Here is an 18,561-nt window from a genome sequence, read left to right as displayed (position 1 = left end):
AGACAAAGTTATCTGCATCTAAGATATTAAAAAGAAAATAATAGTGTGTAAATAATGCAAATTTATTGTGAACATTATTCAAGTTATGATTATAAAATCACTGAGTGATTTGTATATAAAATTTATGTTTGACTGACTGGAAATGATTCTACAAATTAACATTCATGTATAAAGTAGATGTGTAAATATGTATTAAGTAATTAAATGTAATCGAAAAAGTAATTATAATTACATTGGAAAATTTAGCTGTAATCGATTAAATTACGATTACAAGTCATCGAAAATCTCTTCGATTACAGATTACTGTCGAGTACTTGAAAAAAAGTAATCATTACAATCGATTACGATTACTCGATTACGATTACTCCATGCCTGTATTTTAGGATATATAGGTTACATGTAATAGTCTTAACTTATTTTGACAGATTCCCAGTGTGTAATATCCAACCATTGTCAGGGAAAGGGAAGCATCATCTCCTTACAGGTTTTTAAATCTCATTTACCTAGAAGATATTCAAAGTTTTGTATCTGAATGTAAAAGATCACAGACAGAATTCTGTAGGTCACCTGACCTATTGCTATCTGTTTTCGTCCGTCGTCGTATGTTAGATTTTAAACATTTGTGGCTCTTTCTTTGTAAGCAGAAACTGCCAAACCAATTTCAACCAATTTTGGCATAAACCATCAATGAGTTATGGGTAACAAAATTTGTTAATTTTAACGTCCCTGCCCCCCCCCCCCCCCCCTGCAAAAACCCTCTTCTTTACTTTTGACATCAAACAGTCATACAGTTGGAATGATTGTAATTAGCATTAAGTCCTCTGCCAAAACTGTGAAATTCATGACACATGGCCCCTGGTCCATGAGTTCTGGTGCTAGAAGGGGCTGATGATATGCTGAACATGCATTATTTCTTTGAAAATCTTCTCTGTCCATGGGTGTTAAATAAACCAAATACATAGTTCTGATGAGCAAGAATGTCTATTTTAATTTCATGGCCCAAGGGTTTGGAGTTCTGGTGTTAGGGTGGGGCTTTAGTGATTATATTGTAAAAATACATTAATTCTTTGAAAATCTTCTATGTTCCTGGGTATTAAACAAACTAAGTATATAGTTCTGATGAGGAACAACGCCTCTTCCAAAATTGTAAATTTTATGGCTATGGGTCAGGGATTTTGGTGTTAAGGTGTGCTCTGCTGATTTTTAAAGTGAAAATACATTAGGCCATTTGTCTAAAATTATTTTACAGATTTCAAAGTTTGTCCGACTTCTGTCCTTCCTCCTGTCCGTCTGTAAACTTTCACATTTTCAACTTCTTCTCATAAACCACCACAGGAAGAACCAAGACCTTTCAGTTAAAACTGAAAGGCGGCTTTCAGTAACTTTTCAGTGGCCATTCAGACACTGAATGGCACATACATTTCAGTGACCTTTCAGTTGCCTTTCAGTCACATTTCAGATACCTTTCAGTCACCATTCAGCGGACACATTTCAGTCAACTTTCAGTGGCCTTTCCATCAACTTTCAGTGACCTTTCCATCAACTTTCAGTGACCTTTCCATCGACTTTCAGTGACTTTTTTGTCATCTTTCAGTGACCATTCCGTCGACTTTCAGTGACCTTTCTGTCGTTTTTCAGTGACCTTTCCACCACCTTTCAGTAGGGGTGGATATCGCCAGAAAAATTATATTGCGATATATTGCAATATTTGATGGCATATTGCGATGAATATTGCAATATATTGCATTGCTGTCTATTTCATGTAAAGTTTGTAGTAAACTGAAAAATAGTGTATTTATAAAGTTAAAACTCAAAATACCATATCTGATCATTTCACATCAAGAAAATGTTTGCTGTTCACTGTTTATTTATTTCCAAGGTGTCTAAATGTCTAAGTGACTTGTCAGAGGTCCACATATTTTTCAAGTAAAATTAAGAGAGTCTCAGACAGTGGACAGGTTCTCCCTTTCTTAAATATAAACTTCGTAAAAATTGAGAAACTGTTGTATTATGTCATATCTCAACTTTTCTTTTATTTCTTTAAACGCGTTATGCGTCCTCAGACCTAGGAATCGCAATATTTAAGCATCACAAACCTAAACTGGCTGAACATCGTTTATAACATTTTTTTCATCCGCCATTTTGATAAAGAATAGTACGAAACCAGAGTAAGTTTTCCGGAAAAAAAATTAACTGTTGTTGAATTGAATCTACAACATAATCCTTGAAAAACATATAATTATTAATCCTTTTAATTCCATTCTTACCTTTTACACACTGTTGCAATGTCTTTTACTAACAAATACAAACTTTACAACTGCAAATACACCATATTTAGCGTTTGTGTAATACTTCCGGTTTACATATCAAAAATATATTGCGATATATTATTGTTGGCTTTAATATTGCAATATACCGATATATCGATAATATTGCACACCCCTACCTTTCAGTGATATTTAAATTGCAATTTAGTAATTTTTTCACTAGCGTATTATTTTATAATCAGATATCATAAATATGTCTAGGTAATTATTATTGATAATTACAAGAATAAATAAATCGTTTATACATTCCTCTTGTAAAAAAAAATATATAGGAGATTTTAGCTTTCTAATGATATTGCTTTAATAAAATCATTCTACTAAGTTTAAGATAGAGAATTTACTACAATGATCTTAAATCTTTGACACAGAAACAGGCGCCCGTCTCTGATAATTGTCATCATCCTTATAGGAGATGTGTAATTAATTTGTCTATCCCCAAAATAAAATATGTGAGACTTATTCAAAATGATTTTAATTGAATATTTCTAGTTACATTAAGAAAAATTAAAAAATGATGATCCGATTACCAATTCAAAATTTAAATATAGTGCTTATATGTGTATTTTTTTCATGGAAGTAAATAGTTCTGATCACTGAGACAGAATTTATATTATTTAAACCATTTCTGGAAGATCGCAAGTATAACTGATCAATTTTGTTTCTAAATTATGTCATTGTCAAAACTGCAAGATATTTATTTTTTCAAAGACATTATTTTAAATTAATTTTTAATTACAAGAATAAACAAATCTTTTATACATGCCTCTTGTAGAAAAAAAAATATATAGGAGATTTTAGCTTTCTAAATGATATTGCTTTAATAAAATCATTCTACTAAGTTTCTAGCTAGAGAATTTACAACGATCTTAAAAATCTTTGACACAGTAACAGGTGCCCGTCTCTGATAATTGTCATTATCCCAATAGGAGATGTGTAATTAATTAGTCTGTCCCAAAAATCCGCGCAACTAACATAGAATATACAAAAGATATACAAGATATATACACATTGCAGCTCCTCGATACAACAGGTGAACTGATCGATTTCAATAAATTAATGGATTTTAAAACCTCTTTTGTCAGCAAGAAGTCATAGCGTAATTGATAAGGTCGCAGACACCTACGCAGGAGACCTGGGTTCGATTCTGGACATGGGAGCAATTTTTTTTTCTTGTATTTATTTTTTCCTATTTTTTTTTTTTTATTCGGAATTAGATACATTTAATGCTATTTATACCAAGAAAAAGTGAAATAAAATTTTTAGGTTAAAAAATAAGCATATTATTCAATAAAATGATTCAACTGAATGATCACGGAAAGGTCACTGAAATTTATGTGCCATTCAGTCGACTGAATGGTAACTGAATGATCACGGAAAGGTCACGGGAAAGGGTCTTTTCAGTGACCTTTCAGTGACCATTCAGTTGCCATTCAGCCACCATTCAGTCGACTGAATGGTGGATTTTCATCCTGTGCACTGGGCCAGTTTTAACCCAACTTGGTACAAAATATTCTTTGATAAGGGGAACAGTTAAATTCTTAAATGAAGTTAAAATTAAGGGCCATGCCCCCCCCCTCCCCCTCAAAGGGAAGATATTCAAGAAAAGACAAAAATAGATTGGAGTCTATCTTTTCAAGAACCACTGAGCAAGAAAAGCTGAAACTTTTGTTGAAACATTCTGGTGTAGTGTAGAATCTAAATTGTTCAAATTGTAAACTTATATGGGAGCATATTCTAGGATATATAGAATATCACACTGCTGTTTTGATCTCGGCCCTGGTATCAGCCCGAGCGGTTGGTATCGGCCCAAGCCCGGAGGGCGGGCTGAGACCATCTGAGGGCTGATACCAGGGACGAGATCAAAACAGTGGTATGATGTTGTTTATATCATATATCTACAAAACAAAGAATAGAATGATTATTTCAATCAAAAAGTTTATTCAATTTTGTCGTAAGAAAATTAGAGTTAACAGCTGTTATCTTTCTTTATTTCGATGTTCCTGAAGATGTTGCTTGATGGTGAATAATCATATAGAGAAAGATTTGCCTGGTCTGGTCATTAAAAAGAATAGTCCTGCATGGTGTTTTGAAACATTTCATTTTGAAGCACATTAATTTACATAGATAGAAATTTAAACGTCCTAAGGCTAAAAATATTCTACTTTCACTTTGGATCGAACCGGGATTACAACTTCATCAACGAATCATTACAATTTGTAAATCTAAGATTTATAGTACATGTTACTTTTGTTTATTATGTATATTAAATTAAAAATGGCACTTTATAAATAAAAATTTGGTATTGTCTTACTGTCAAAGCAAATAAACGTCCATTTTTTTTCAAAACATGGTTTTTTGCTGTTCAGGAAGTAAACAAGAGTTACCTCTCTTACGTCACAAGTGCTATCATTTGGCGCACTTTTTAAAAACAATTTTCTCAAAATTCTAGCATAAATAAATAATTTATAAAGATTCTAGTTAAATATGAATCTTTAAACTCTCAATTCACACAAATTAAGCAGAAATAGTGCTTTGAAATTTGAGGGCGAGACAGCCCCTTGACGACGGGCAGAGACAGAGATATCTCAGGCGAGACAGCGCTACTTCCCAGGGCTGATACACTACTAGGTATATGATATAGTGTAGATTATAAATTGTTTTCAAATAATGACCCCCAGCTGTAGGGTGGGCAACAATTGGGAATTCAATTTTAACATTTAAGTATAGGGGAACAAACTTTTAAGATTTTCACAAGAACCACTTGGCCAGAAAGCTGAAACCTATGTTGTAGCATCCTGGGATAGTGTAGATTCTAAATTGTTCAAATCATGACTTCTGGGGATAGGGCGGGGTCTCAATAGGTCTTATTCTTATATACTGGAAAATCTGTTAAAGATCAGAGTTACTCAGGTGAGTGATGTGGCCTATGGGCCTGTTGTTTAAAAATTGCTGAAACCACAAATCCCTGTCAGATGAAAGCTATCATTAGAATTTTTTTTTAATTTCATAATGAAGACAACTTTCTTTTTATTTAAATAATATAAGCTGAAGAGATGTATTTTTGTAAAAATGGTGAATAATGATATATTCTTTATTTTCTTTACCCAGAACACAGTACCAAGATGAATGGACGCTACCTGTACATGTATACAGTTTTTACCAGATACAAGAAATCAGTGTAGTGATGGTATACAATTCTCTGTTACTATTTATAACCATGTCACAACATAATGTCGATCATACCTACCTATTTAGTAAGGATCACAAAAATCTACATTGAATACTGCTCATTGACAATTTTGTAAGTCTATAAAGAAGACATAGTTTATCATGTTTTAGCATTCTGTGTAAATTATAAAGTTCTTCTCTCTTCTACTGGATATAATTGACATTTAACATTTCAAATAAATTCATTATCCTGATATATGAAAAAAACTGTAATGGGTATAAATGTTTTTTTATATATTTTTTTCATTGAAAACGTCTTCAGTTGATAAATTATGATACTTGTAACCTTAGAAATCTAAACCATCAGTTTCGACAATGTTATTATTTATCATTTATATTGAATTTTTAGATCAGACTTGTGGTGAACAGTTGGACCCTGCTAGAGAGATCCTGATTAAAAAAAAGTACTCAGTGTAAAGGTATTTGTATTTATCTTTCTCTTAATTCAATTTTATTCTTCATGTTATTAAGACTAAGACAATGATACATGCTTACAGAGAGATTTATAACGGATTCAGTACTCAGTGTAAAAGTATTTATGCTTTTCTGTATCTTAATTTAATATTTATTTATTAATATTCTTTATGTTATTAAAACTAAGACATTGATGTATGCCTACATTATAAAAAGAGATGTGATATATGCCTACAATATTTAGAGAGACCTGTAACTGATGTAGATAATTCTAACACTGTGTTGTAATTTACAGAGAGATCTCCCTGACTGAAGAAATCCACACGGGATTGTGTTATAAAACATCAGGATAAAGAAATAGAGGTCTGCTATCAATGATGTATAGAGCTGTGATACAGAAATCTCTCACCGTGTCAGGTGTTAGTCGTGGTGATCACATTTCCCGTGTGTCATCAGACCGGGTCTGGATCAGTGATGGTAGGAATCTTATACTGACAAACACACAAGGAGAAGAACTAGATTGTGTGACAGATATAGAAAGTTATTATGGAGGACACACTGTGAATTCTTACGGTGATCTAATCTACATAGACAGGGAATATTATAACATTGTTAAACTGTCTGCAGAGAACAAAGAAAAGACTACGATAATAAAGTACAACACATCACCATGGGAACCACGGTGTGTGTACAGCTCCCCCTCCACTGGAGACCTGCTGGTCGGGATGAGGAATACTGATATAAGGACACAAGGCAAGGTAGTGCGGTATAACTCCACAGGAGAAAACATCCAGACCATACAGCACCACAACAACACAGGTCATAGACTGTATGAAGGACCTGTCTACATCACAGAGAACCGCAATGGAGATGTTATTGTGTCTGACTGGGGCCGTGATGCTGTAGTGGTGACAGATCGTGACGGTAATCACCGATTCTCCTACACAGGTCCTCCATCAGGATCACGACTACGGCCACGTGGAATCTGTACTGACGCGCTGTCACACATCCTGGTGTGTGATTTTATCACCGATACTGTAGAGATGTTAGATAGTGAGGGTCACTATCTGACAGAAATACACACACAACAACACGGGATAGACAGACCACGGGGCCTGAGTTATGATGAGAACACTCACCTACTGTGGGTAGGGTCATGGAACAACAACAAAGTCAACATATACAGAGTGGTAGATACAGACTCTCTGGCTGGTTAGTATATATTGTAGATAGTTATTGTTCAGCACTTTTATTTATAGTACATGTATTTTGATTGTTTAACAACAGTGTGTGTACACTATATGATAAAGACAATCTGATAATTATTGGGAAAGCCATTACTTATAATCATTTTACGGATTGTTTTCAGTTTAATAACACAACATGTTAGTTTACTGTACAGCAGGAAATTAACTCGCGGAGTTAATATTCGCTATATTCGCTGAAAAAGAAATTCCGCGAATTCAACATACAGTGAATAATTCTTGAAAAGATTTACCGGTATTAGGATAATCTGAAATTTTATTATCATCTGTTTTTAGATGTAGACTGTCATTATAATTACGAGAGTGTATTCAAACACATAGTTGTTGGTGTTTTGTAAAGCTTATTAATTGTTAAATTAATTTCTATCACTCACGATTATGGTAGTTTTCCCATCTAGTAGACGTGCAATGTACTTTAATTAAACAAGCTTGTATAATTACACCCGTGCGTATCACTCAGTCATTACCTTTAATCACGGCACTTGAGAAGTAAACAGGGTTAAAAAAATTAATTAATTTCAATTATATGATTAAAAGTTCAACAATTTGACTACTACATTTATTTTTTATTTGGACTCGAAAATTAAAAAAATATTCTGAATGTGGGATATGATTTTGACTTCAAATCGGGATCAGTGCGGTGTTTCGTTATTATTTAATCAGGCTCAAAATTGACACACAATGTAGACTTGCCTTTCCTGTCTGATATGCCCGATTTACATGAACAGACTTTTGTAAGATAGAGACTGAAAAGAACAGTTCACACAATAAACACCTAAAGAAAAATGCTTGCAAGTACTGTTAAAAAATGTATGTTTTTTTTTTCCTTTCAACGAATTCAAACGACCGCGATTTGCTGAAAATTAAACAAATCGCGATCTTTTCCGACCGTGATTTTTACCTGCTATACAGTAGTTTGATGACAAGTAGACAAGAAATATTTCTAAGATGGGGATTTAAGAATTATAAAGTACTTTAATGATTTTACATGTAATTATAACTAGATACATTATTTGAAATATTAATTTATGTTCATTGTTGATAAATAATTAAATTTTGGTTGTAATGAGTCATTTTTTTTTATAAAAAAAATCTATATTGTATAATGTGGGTTGCCTACGTCACCATAACGTACGTCAAAAAAATTAAAACACATCAATGCGCTTGACCATGTTGACTTTACTTTAAAATTATGAACAATTTGAAGTCATTTGTAAGGAAGAAATTGCCTAGTTTTCTTTACTCGAAGATTTTAAAATTAAAGCATTTATAAGGAATGAATTAAAAAGCGTAAAGTTTTACAGTATAATTTGGGTTGCTTTCAAATTCATTCCATAAATAACTTTTTTGTGTTCTAGGCTAATGAAGATAAGTTTTTACCTTTGTTGACCTTGATTAATATGAACACGTCTCTCTTTGATTTTAACTTTTGTTTGGTCTGACATCTTACTTGTACACCAAACTTTACAGTATATATGTAGTAGGCTGCTAACTAGTATGAGGAATGGAAGGGATTTTAATTGTGTGGTTAAATGTTTGTTTAACTGTTTATATGTCACTAAGATTGTAAGGAAATGTTATCTAGGGAATAGTCAACTGTTAAATGGGTATGGTGGTGGGTGGGTTAGAGATTAGGGTTATGACTATGAAAGGGAGGGGGTATTCTAATTCTTAAAAGGGATTGATATATTGGCATTCTTCAAGTTCTTTCAATATATTGTACTTCATTCACGAAAAAAAGAAATTCCACCTCTACAGTATTTTCATATAGTTTTATAAACAGAAGACATGATTTTGATAGCAACACCTTTTATATTAGCCCAGCTCTGTGTAGGAATGTTGTTTGTTTTACCTTTAAAAAATTGTTCCTCTACAAACCTATACAGAAAAAAAGTCTAGCATTTTTAATGTTTTGCTGATCAGCTGGCATAAAAAAATCGATGTTGGACCGCTCAGAGAGATGTTGGACCGCTTACGTCACAGAATGGGCGGAGCTTAATCTCATCTTCATTCTTTGATTTAAACAGTGACAGATCTAATGTTACATTATACATTTATTGACTGAGTTCGAGGGCAACATGCGTTTTGTCGGACCCAAGAACCAAACTGTCTGCCTGAGGCCGTTAGGCCGAAGGCAGACAGTTTGGTTCGAGGGTTCGACAAAACGCATTCTGCCCGAGAACTCTGTCAATAAATGTTTTGTTATACCTTTCATTTTATTTTATTTCATTATACCCCACGCAACTAGTTGCGGGAGGTATAATGTTTTTGACTGGTCCGTCAGTCAGTCAGTCAGTCCGTCAGTCAGTCAGTCCTCTTTTTTTTGTCAGCGCAACTCCTCATAAACCGCTGCACAGAATTTCCTCAAACTTTGCAGGTATTTAGGACACAATGTGTAGATATGCATATTACCAGGAAACTCCGATTCCATTATTTTTTCCGGGAATTTCCGCACTAATAACTTAGGCATTTGGCCATACCTTGAATATAGAGATGAACAGTTTGTCAGCGCAACTCCTCATAAACCACTGCACAGAATTTCGTCAAACTTTGCAGGCATTTAGAACACAATGTGTAGATGTGCATATTACCAGGAAATTCTGATTCCGTTATTTTTTCCGGGAATTTCTGCAATTTAACTTAGGCATTTGGCCATACCTTGAATATAGAGATGAACAGTTTGTCAGCGCAACTCCTCATAAACGGCTGCTCAAAATTTCGTCAAACTTTGCAGATATTTAGGACACAATATTTAGATGTGCATATTACCAGGAAATTCTGATTCCATTATTCTTTCCGGAAATTTCTGCACTTTTAACTTAGGCATTTGGCCATACCTTGAATATAGAGATGAACAGTTTGTCTGTGTAACTCCTCATAAACGGCTGCACAGAATTTCGTCAAACTTTGCAGGCATTTAGAACACAATGTGTAGATGTGCATATTACCAGGAAATTCTGATTCCGTTATTTTTTCCGGGAATTTCTGCAATTTAACTTAGGCATTTGGCCATACCTTGAATATAGAGATGAACAGTTTGTCAGCGCAACTCCTCATAAACGGCTGCTCAAAATTTCGTCAAACTTTGCAGATATTTAGGACACAATATTTAGATGTGCATATTACCAGGAAATTCTGATTCCATTATTCTTTCCGGAAATTTCTGCACTTTTAACTTAGGCATTTGGCCATACCTTGAATATAGAGATGAACAGTTTGTCTGTGTAACTCCTCATAAACGGCTGCACAGAATTTCGTCAAACTTTGCAGGCATTTAGAACACAATGTGTAGATGTGCATATTACCAGGAAATTCTGATTCCGTTATTTTTTCCGGGAATTTCTGCAATTTAACTTAGGCATTTGGCCATACCTTGAATATAGAGATGAACAGTTTGTCAGCGCAACACCTCATAAACGGCTGCTCAAAATTTCGTCAAACTTTGCAGATATTTAGGACACAATATTTAGATGTGCATATTACCAGGAAATTCTGATTCCCTTATTCTTTCCAGAAATTTCTGCACTTTTAACTTAGGCATTTGGCCATACCTTGAATATAGAGATGAACAGTTTGTCAGCGCAACTCCTCATAAACGGCTGCTCAAAATTTCGTCAAACTTTGCAGGCATTTAGGACACAATATTTAGATGTGCATATTACCAGGAAATTCTGATTCCATTATTTTTTCCGGGAATTTCTGCAATTTAACTTAGGCATTTGGCCATACCTTGAATATAGAGATGAACAGTTTGTCTGTGTAACTCCTCATAAACGGCTGCACAGAATTTCGTCAAACTTTGCAGGCATTTAGAACACAATGTGTAGATATGCATATTACAAGGAAATTCCGATTCCATTATTTTTTCTGGGAATTTCCCCACTTTTAAATTAGGCATTTGGCCATACCTTGAATATAGAGATGAACAGTTTGTCAGCGCAACTCCTCATAAAACGCTGCACAGAATTTCGTCAAACTTTGCAGATATTTAGGACACAATGTGTAGATGTGCATATTATCAGGAAATTCCGATTCAATTATTTTTCCCGGTAATTTCCGCACTAATGACTTAGGCATTTGGCCATACCTTGAATATAGAGATGAACAATTTGTCAGCGCAACTCCTCATAAATTCTGCTGCACAGAATTTCGTCAAACTTTGCAGATATTTAGGACACAATGTATTTATATGCATATTACCAGGAAATTCCGATTCCTTTATTTTTCTGGGAATTTCCATACTTTCCAACTTAGACTTTTTTGGCCATATTTAAAATATAGAGATGAACAGTTTGTCAGCACCACTCCTCTTAAACTGTTTTACATTGTTTTGTCAACCTATGCTGATATTTAGAACATATTCCATAATTTTATCCCAAAGAGTTTTGACTATTATTCAAGAAAATTTCTCACCCCCCCCCCCCTTCAAATTAATGTGTGGATTTGTATGTTGTCAAGAAATTTTGATTCCATTATTTATCTAGAAACTTCATTCCACATTTAAATGTCCTCATATGCAAGACATTTTGATGAGAAGATTTTTTGCAATTATTGCCCTTTTTTATCTATACTATGTATTTAAAGTGCACTGCATGTGCCTTTCATTATGTGTTTCATGGTCAAGTTATGGGGGAGCGTGGGGTATGTGAGCTAGCTCACTTTTTCTTTCATTTTTTATATATTTACATGTATTTTGTACTTAATTCCGTGATGTAACATCAGATCTATCACTTTTGAACACCAAAAAATGAAAATGAGATTAAGCTCCGCCCATTTTGTGACATAAGCGGTCCAACATTTCACTCAGCGGTCCAAAATCATTTTTTTATGCCGGCTCAGCAAAACATTAAAAATGTTAGACTTTTTTTGCATAGAATTGTAAAGGAAAAAATTTCTAAAGGTATAACAATACGTAATATAGTACAAAATACATGTATGTCAAAAAATATAAAATAAAATGAAAGGTATAACAAAACATTTATTGACAGAGTTCTCGGACAAAATGCGTTTTGTCGACCATCGAACCAAACTGTCTGCCTTCAGCCTAATGGCCTTAGGCAGACAGTTTGGTTCTTGTGTCCGACAAAACGCATGTAGCCCTCGAACTCAGTCAATAAATGTGTAGTATTTCTGTGCAGGTGTGGGGGAAATCTACACTGTGTACTGGGTTGACATGTACATGTATCGTGTATATTACATCATGACATTAAGTGTTTACTGATTGTAGTGGTTATAACTAAATTGCATCATCCTCCATGAATGTTTTAGTATAAGATTTGAATAAAAAATTAATGATTTACATTGCAGTTGAAACCTTCTACTTCACAACATGTAAATATTAAAAGATGAAAAAAATGTGAAAATGTTCCTGACTAGTGTACTGTAATCAAATCTTAATATAATGTCAGCCTTACAATTGATATGGGGGAACACAAGGAAAATAAAATTATATGATAATGTTGAAATGCTAAAAATTTATGTCTTAATTTCTTATGCGTTTTCCTATTTTCTTCTTAAAAGGTCTCCCTCTGAAGGATTTCAAATGCAGGAAACATCCAAGCCGTCCGTTATCCCAGTTCTGTATCCCGTGTGAGGTCACCTTGTGTCAGATGTGCATCAAAACCTCCAGTGATCATAAAAAACATGATGTTAGAGATGTTGAGAAATTATTCAGAGAAATTCACAAGAGAAAAGGTTTGTAATGATGTATGCAGAATGTGTTTTATTTAAAAAATCTAGACATTTATTTTTGAGAATGTACGAGTTTCAAGTTGCCAGGTGTTGTATATGTAATTAGTGAGGCCATGCTCCTACTTACACCAGCTAGTGGGTTAAACTTTTAACTCAGTCAGTAGAGCGTTGGATTTTAAATCTGAGGGTTGTAGGTTCAAGTAAAAGTGTGGACTCCCCTAGCTAATCAGTCATAAGAGTTAACCTTTCCATTAGATCACTAGAGGCAGGTGAACTTAATATATTTCTTTTTTTGTGTATGTCCAGCGTGCCTCTTGTACTAGCATTTGAAAATTCTTTCCTTCTCTGAAATGTCAACCAATTTTGGGCACCTTTGCTGGAAAATGGTAGAGCATATGCTGTAGAGTTGTTCCCTGATAGTAAAAATATGGAAACATTCTAAAGAAGTGTCAATGCGAGTTTATTCAACCCCTCCCTGTTTGTGGGATAGATGTGGATCACTTGTATCTTTTAACTTTAAATACTTAAGGTATACGACCCATATTAAGACCAAAATTTCTAACCTTGAATATCATTTGTTTGTAAAATATCCTTTATATTATTTTAAAGCATTTTAGAGGAGAAAGGGATTTACCAAGAGAAATTTTCAAAAATTTAATTGCATAAGCAGAAATTAATTATTGAAGAATGCATTGAAGACTATGGAAATAAGACGCAAGTTTTTTAAAATAAAAAAAATAAATACTTCAAATATCAAAAAATTCTGTGGTGAAAAGATGTATTTGATAATTCTGAATAGAAGAAAAATTAGAAATGATTTATTTACCAGACAATTTAAAAAAAAATTAATTTTATTGAATAAAATCAAAGGGAGATAACTCGTCAAGGGCAGGGAAAGGTCTTAAATTAGGACATATCCCACTCTTACATTCTCATACTAAAAGATGAAAAATAGTTCTAAATGCACTGAGTATTCAGCCCATACATATCTATTATGCATTCAATTCCATTAAATCTGGGGCTAATATGGATCGGATACCTTAATTAAATTCTTCTGCTTTTTATCTAGCCAAAACTACAGTGAGTGTTGTGGTACATGGACTTTCTGTTTATTTGTAGATGGAGATGCAGTTTTGATGTACCTTCTGCTCTGCCCTTCATACAAATTAAATATTGAAGAACAACACTGGATAGAAAAGTATAATGCTGTTGCTGAAGTATTCAAGTTCAAGAAGATTAAAAAGCCGTCCAATCTTAGCAACTTAAAGAAGTACAAACCAATACTCAAACAGGATAGTGTGAATGTTGAGTTTTCTTGTGATTTCTTTAAGCACACCAGTTTTCTTAGATTCGCTAAAAATCCAGATTTTGTGGATATTTTTCTGACCTTGGCAGAAAAAGACAACATTGCTGAGTACTGCAGGTCATGGGCCTATCCAAAGAAAGAGGGGGAAGTCTTTTGCTGGTTATCACCACAACAAACAGAACAATTGATAGAAAAACTTGGAGAGGATATTTTCATCCATCCAACATGGCAGGATACATCAATACATGAGGATGTATATAAAAATTGTATGTATTTCCCGTAAATATATACTGTGTAAAATGAAAGATAGGGAGATAACAAACAGTATTCAATATCAAAGACCATGAAAACATTGAAAATATACGTAGATCAGCCCAATCAAAATTTGTTACCATCATATACTCATCAAATAATCAGTAAAAAAATTAAATGGCAAATTTTGATCTGTATTTTGATTCTCGGATCCAAGATTCTATTTAAAGAATGTTTTAAGCTTTAGTCATTGGTGTATAAATTACAAAGACTAAATACAAATGCATATTTCAGGCTAATTGATATAAGTTGTAAAAGTAATTTCTGGACTAAATCTGTTGTTGAACGTAAACGGGGAAGAAGGAATGTTGGCGGGTAAAACGAAGTAGTGGCGCTGTGGGCCGTAATAAAACGTAAAGGGTTAAAGGTGCCGTATTCCTTATGGTCTTCCAATACACAGTCCAAGAATTGGTAAATCAGGTTTCCAAATTTATTAAAGACGATGGTAAATAACTGACATGGATTTTTAACAATATCTTACGAGACTTAATCGAGTACGTTGGATGTGACCAGTAGAGCGTCGGGCCTCCAAACTGAAGAGATTATAATTGACATAGATATTTGTAAGATTAAGAATAAACAATAATTGACTTTTGACACTAGTTGAGTTAATTGATGGACAGGTGTGTTTCTTTGATAAAATGGACATGAAAGAGGTTATAAAGAAATTGTACAAATAAAGTTATTGGTAAAGGATTAACAAATCCTGAGGCATTAACACCTAACGAGCGACACTTATTTTGACAGAGTTGCAGAGTGTCATTTGGAATGTCTTAATCCGGCTTCAAAGGGAATGAGATAAATAAAACACAATTAATTCAAAATTAGCACATAGTAAAAATTTATAAATAATTTCACAATTAAAAGTCCAAATTAAGTATAAAATATTAAAAAGTTATTATTATTCAAAGATGTTATTGTCAATTTTTCCAAATAACTTTTGATAATGAAGAAAAAGTGCTTTCATATTTAGTTTTGTGCATTGCCATCAAAAAGATTTTTTCTGAGCTTGTTACTATTTTTAACATATGACCATGACCTCCATGTTTGACCTACTTATCAATATTATTAACTGTCTTTGCTTATAAAAAGAATACTTAAAAAAAAAACAAGTGGGCATAAACTGCATCCGTTTGCCTTGAAAATTTTGATTCAAACTAGTAGAACATCGATACAATGATAGGTGTTTTTTTTTTTATTATAGTTGGTGTGCCAATGCAGATTTTAATAAGAGGAGAAGAGTCAGTGAAGAATTTCATTGAAAATCTGAAGAAAGGGGAGACGACCCTGTACCACGCCTCTGGGATGATCATTGGGTGTGCAGGTAGTGGAAAGTCAACACTACTAGAAAGACTGAAGGGCACCGACCTGAAAGAAATCCTGGAGAGTTCAAAGTCAACCAGGGGAATTGATGTCCAGGCTGACATATTTGATGTAACTGGAAAAACAATCAAGGGTATGATTTTTTATTACATCAGATTTAGTACAATTTTTTAGTTGAGCCGAAGTCTCAAGTGAGCTTTTCTGGTCAAAAATTTTCTGTTATCTGTCATTGTTAGTGTTGCCATTAACTTTCTCATTTTTATCTTCTTCTCAAGAATAAGTAAGCCAATTTCAATCAAACTTGGCACATAGTGTACTTGGGTAAAAGGGGTACAAGTTCATTCAAATAAAAGACAATCCCCTTCAAAGGGAAGATAACTGAGAAATGGTGAAAATTTTGTTGATGTATTTAAAAATCTTCTCCTGAACCAGTGGACTGGAAAAGGTCTCGTAAAACTTCTGCCGGATAAAATGTAGATTCAGGATAGTTCAAATCATGGTGGGGACATAATGGGAAATCCAAGTTTTATATAGAAATATAAGAACTATCTCTTAAAATCTTCTTGTCAAGATCGCAAACAATATGATTGGGGGTATTCATATGGAAGCATCCTTAGGTAGTATAGAGTTTGTTCAAATCATGATCCCCAGAGGTAGGATGGGGCTGTAAAAGGAAATCAACATTTTACATAGAGATATATAACTCGATAAAAAATATCTTTAAAATTCTTCATCTAAAAATCAGCAAAGCCATGATTTGAGATACTGTATATAGGGTTATTTCTCCCCGTGTTATTTTCGCATTTTGGCACTTGCAAACAATTTTGCCCCGTTTAAAATTCACCAAATCAATTCCGTTTAAGAAATTATGTTGTGTAATTTATATTCGCACTGTTTTAAATTCCCCCAAAAAGAAAAGGGCGAAAGGGGCGAAAATAAAACCGGGGCAAAAATTTCTCTGTATACAGTATTTGCTTGGAAGCACATTAGTGTGGACCAAAAATTGTTGAAAATATAACCGGCAGGATTAATCTTAGAGGAACTAGGGGTATCATTTCGTGAGCACATTGCTCACAGGATCTTTTTTTCCAATTCTTAATTTGGATGACCATTCTTTAAGATTTGAGGTGGATCATGACCTTGTAAATTAGGCCACAGTTTCTAGCTCAAGTATTGGGGGACAATATAATAAGTCAGAGAGAGAGAGAGAAAGAAAGAGAGAGAGAGAAAGCAAAGTCGGTGAGCATCGTGACCTTTCAGCTCGATCAAAAAGCTAGTGTTGTTCAAAGCATATATATGTTTGTAATAAAGAAATAAATAGAATGACTAAATGACTAAAAAAAAGTAAAATATTTTAATTTTACTTTGCAGTAAACTCATCAAACCAAAAGCAACGCTTTAAAGTTAAAATTGACGAATCAAGCCAACAAGAGAGTATTCAGGACAAACCTGCAGAGTTGTCTGGTGACATGAAAGAGTTGAACATTGAAAAGAAAGTCTGTCAGGAGAATACAGGCAGTAGAACAAGCGATCAAGAATCATCAAGTGATGAAGAAATTACACATGAGAGTTTGAAAACAGAATCTGAATCACGTAAAGGCAATGAGGCTGCTGCCTTTGTGGAAAAAGAAGAAATGGTTGAAGACAAGCAAAATATTCCTAAAGAATCAGATTTATCGGGAATTTTACGAGTTTCCAAAGATGTTTCAGGTGATCCAGAGAAAAAAATTACTATGGTAGACTTTGCGGGACAGTGTTCATATTATGCCTCACATCAGATTTTTCTGAGTCCCCGGGCATTCTTCATTCTGGTGCTGAATATGGAGAAGAAGTTTGAGGATAAGGTTGGAAAAGAAGTCTGTAGCCAGGAAGGTTCCATTTACGAAGGATGGACACATAAAGGTATGTTTTTGTCACATGATTAGTGTTTATTACATGTAGTTATCTAGTCTCTTTTGAAACGAATGCATTATAAGCATGCAATGCTTTCTGCTTAATTTTTATAATTGATAAGCAGTCTCGTTTAAAGTCATCATTCAACGGTCGATACAATGATCTTGTCAGCAAATACAATTTATGATTGATTGATTGATTGTATATTGTTTAACGTCCCTCTCGAGAATTTTTCACTCATATGGAGACACCACCACTTGCCAGTGGAGAGCTGCAAATTTTGTCCTATACCCGGCACTCAGGGCCACTGAACATGGGGGATCTTTTTCGTGCCAGCACCTACTGCGACACAGGACCTTAGTAACGTTTACTGTGGTTTCATCAATTTTCGTTGGCATCAATTTTCATGGATTTTGTAAAACAGACATTTTCGAGGAAACGTAATTTCTTGGACAAAGGTATTGCCTATACAAATGAATGTCATATTTCGTAATTCAATGAACATTTGATTTTGTGGACCTGCTCAACAACGAAATCCACGAAAATTGGTGCTCAACGAATATTGATGAAACCACAGTATACGATCTCCTCCGAAAGACCGGTCCCCATCTCCCACAGTGGGATTCGAATCTGCGACGTAAGGATTGACTCCTTACTTCGCGACTCTAGAGCAGATGCTCTAACCACTGCGCTACGCAGGCGACCAATTTATCAATGAGTCCAAAAACTGACTAGTTTTTCACTAATTTGTTATTCCATTATATATTCACTGACTCGGCAACAGATATTCCCTTTATTTCCC

The 18,561-nt window shown here is 34.0% G+C and overlaps 1 protein-coding gene across 1 annotated transcript; it reads left to right on the top strand.

Annotated features, from left to right (window-relative positions):
• Positions 1-428: 428 nt before the first annotated feature.
• LOC134271418 (uncharacterized) lies at positions 429-17,768 on the top strand (the record flags this gene model as incomplete). Its single annotated transcript, XM_062753618.1, has 8 exons — positions 429-484; positions 5,436-5,508; positions 5,905-5,974; positions 6,265-7,181; positions 12,755-12,928; positions 14,045-14,497; positions 15,748-15,999; positions 17,238-17,768. Coding segments are annotated over exons 4-8 (2,248 nt in total), but the record flags the coding sequence as incomplete, so codon positions are not given.
• Positions 17,769-18,561: the final 793 nt, after the last annotated feature.

Source organism: Saccostrea cucullata, unplaced genomic scaffold (genome assembly GCF_032062105.1).
Source record: "Saccostrea cucullata isolate Sc308-1 unplaced genomic scaffold, CSIRO_AGI_Scuc_v1 ctg19358, whole genome shotgun sequence".
Taxonomy (NCBI): Eukaryota; Metazoa; Mollusca; class Bivalvia; order Ostreida; family Ostreidae; genus Saccostrea; species Saccostrea cuccullata.
This window is presented reverse-complemented; position numbering and strand designations above follow the sequence as displayed.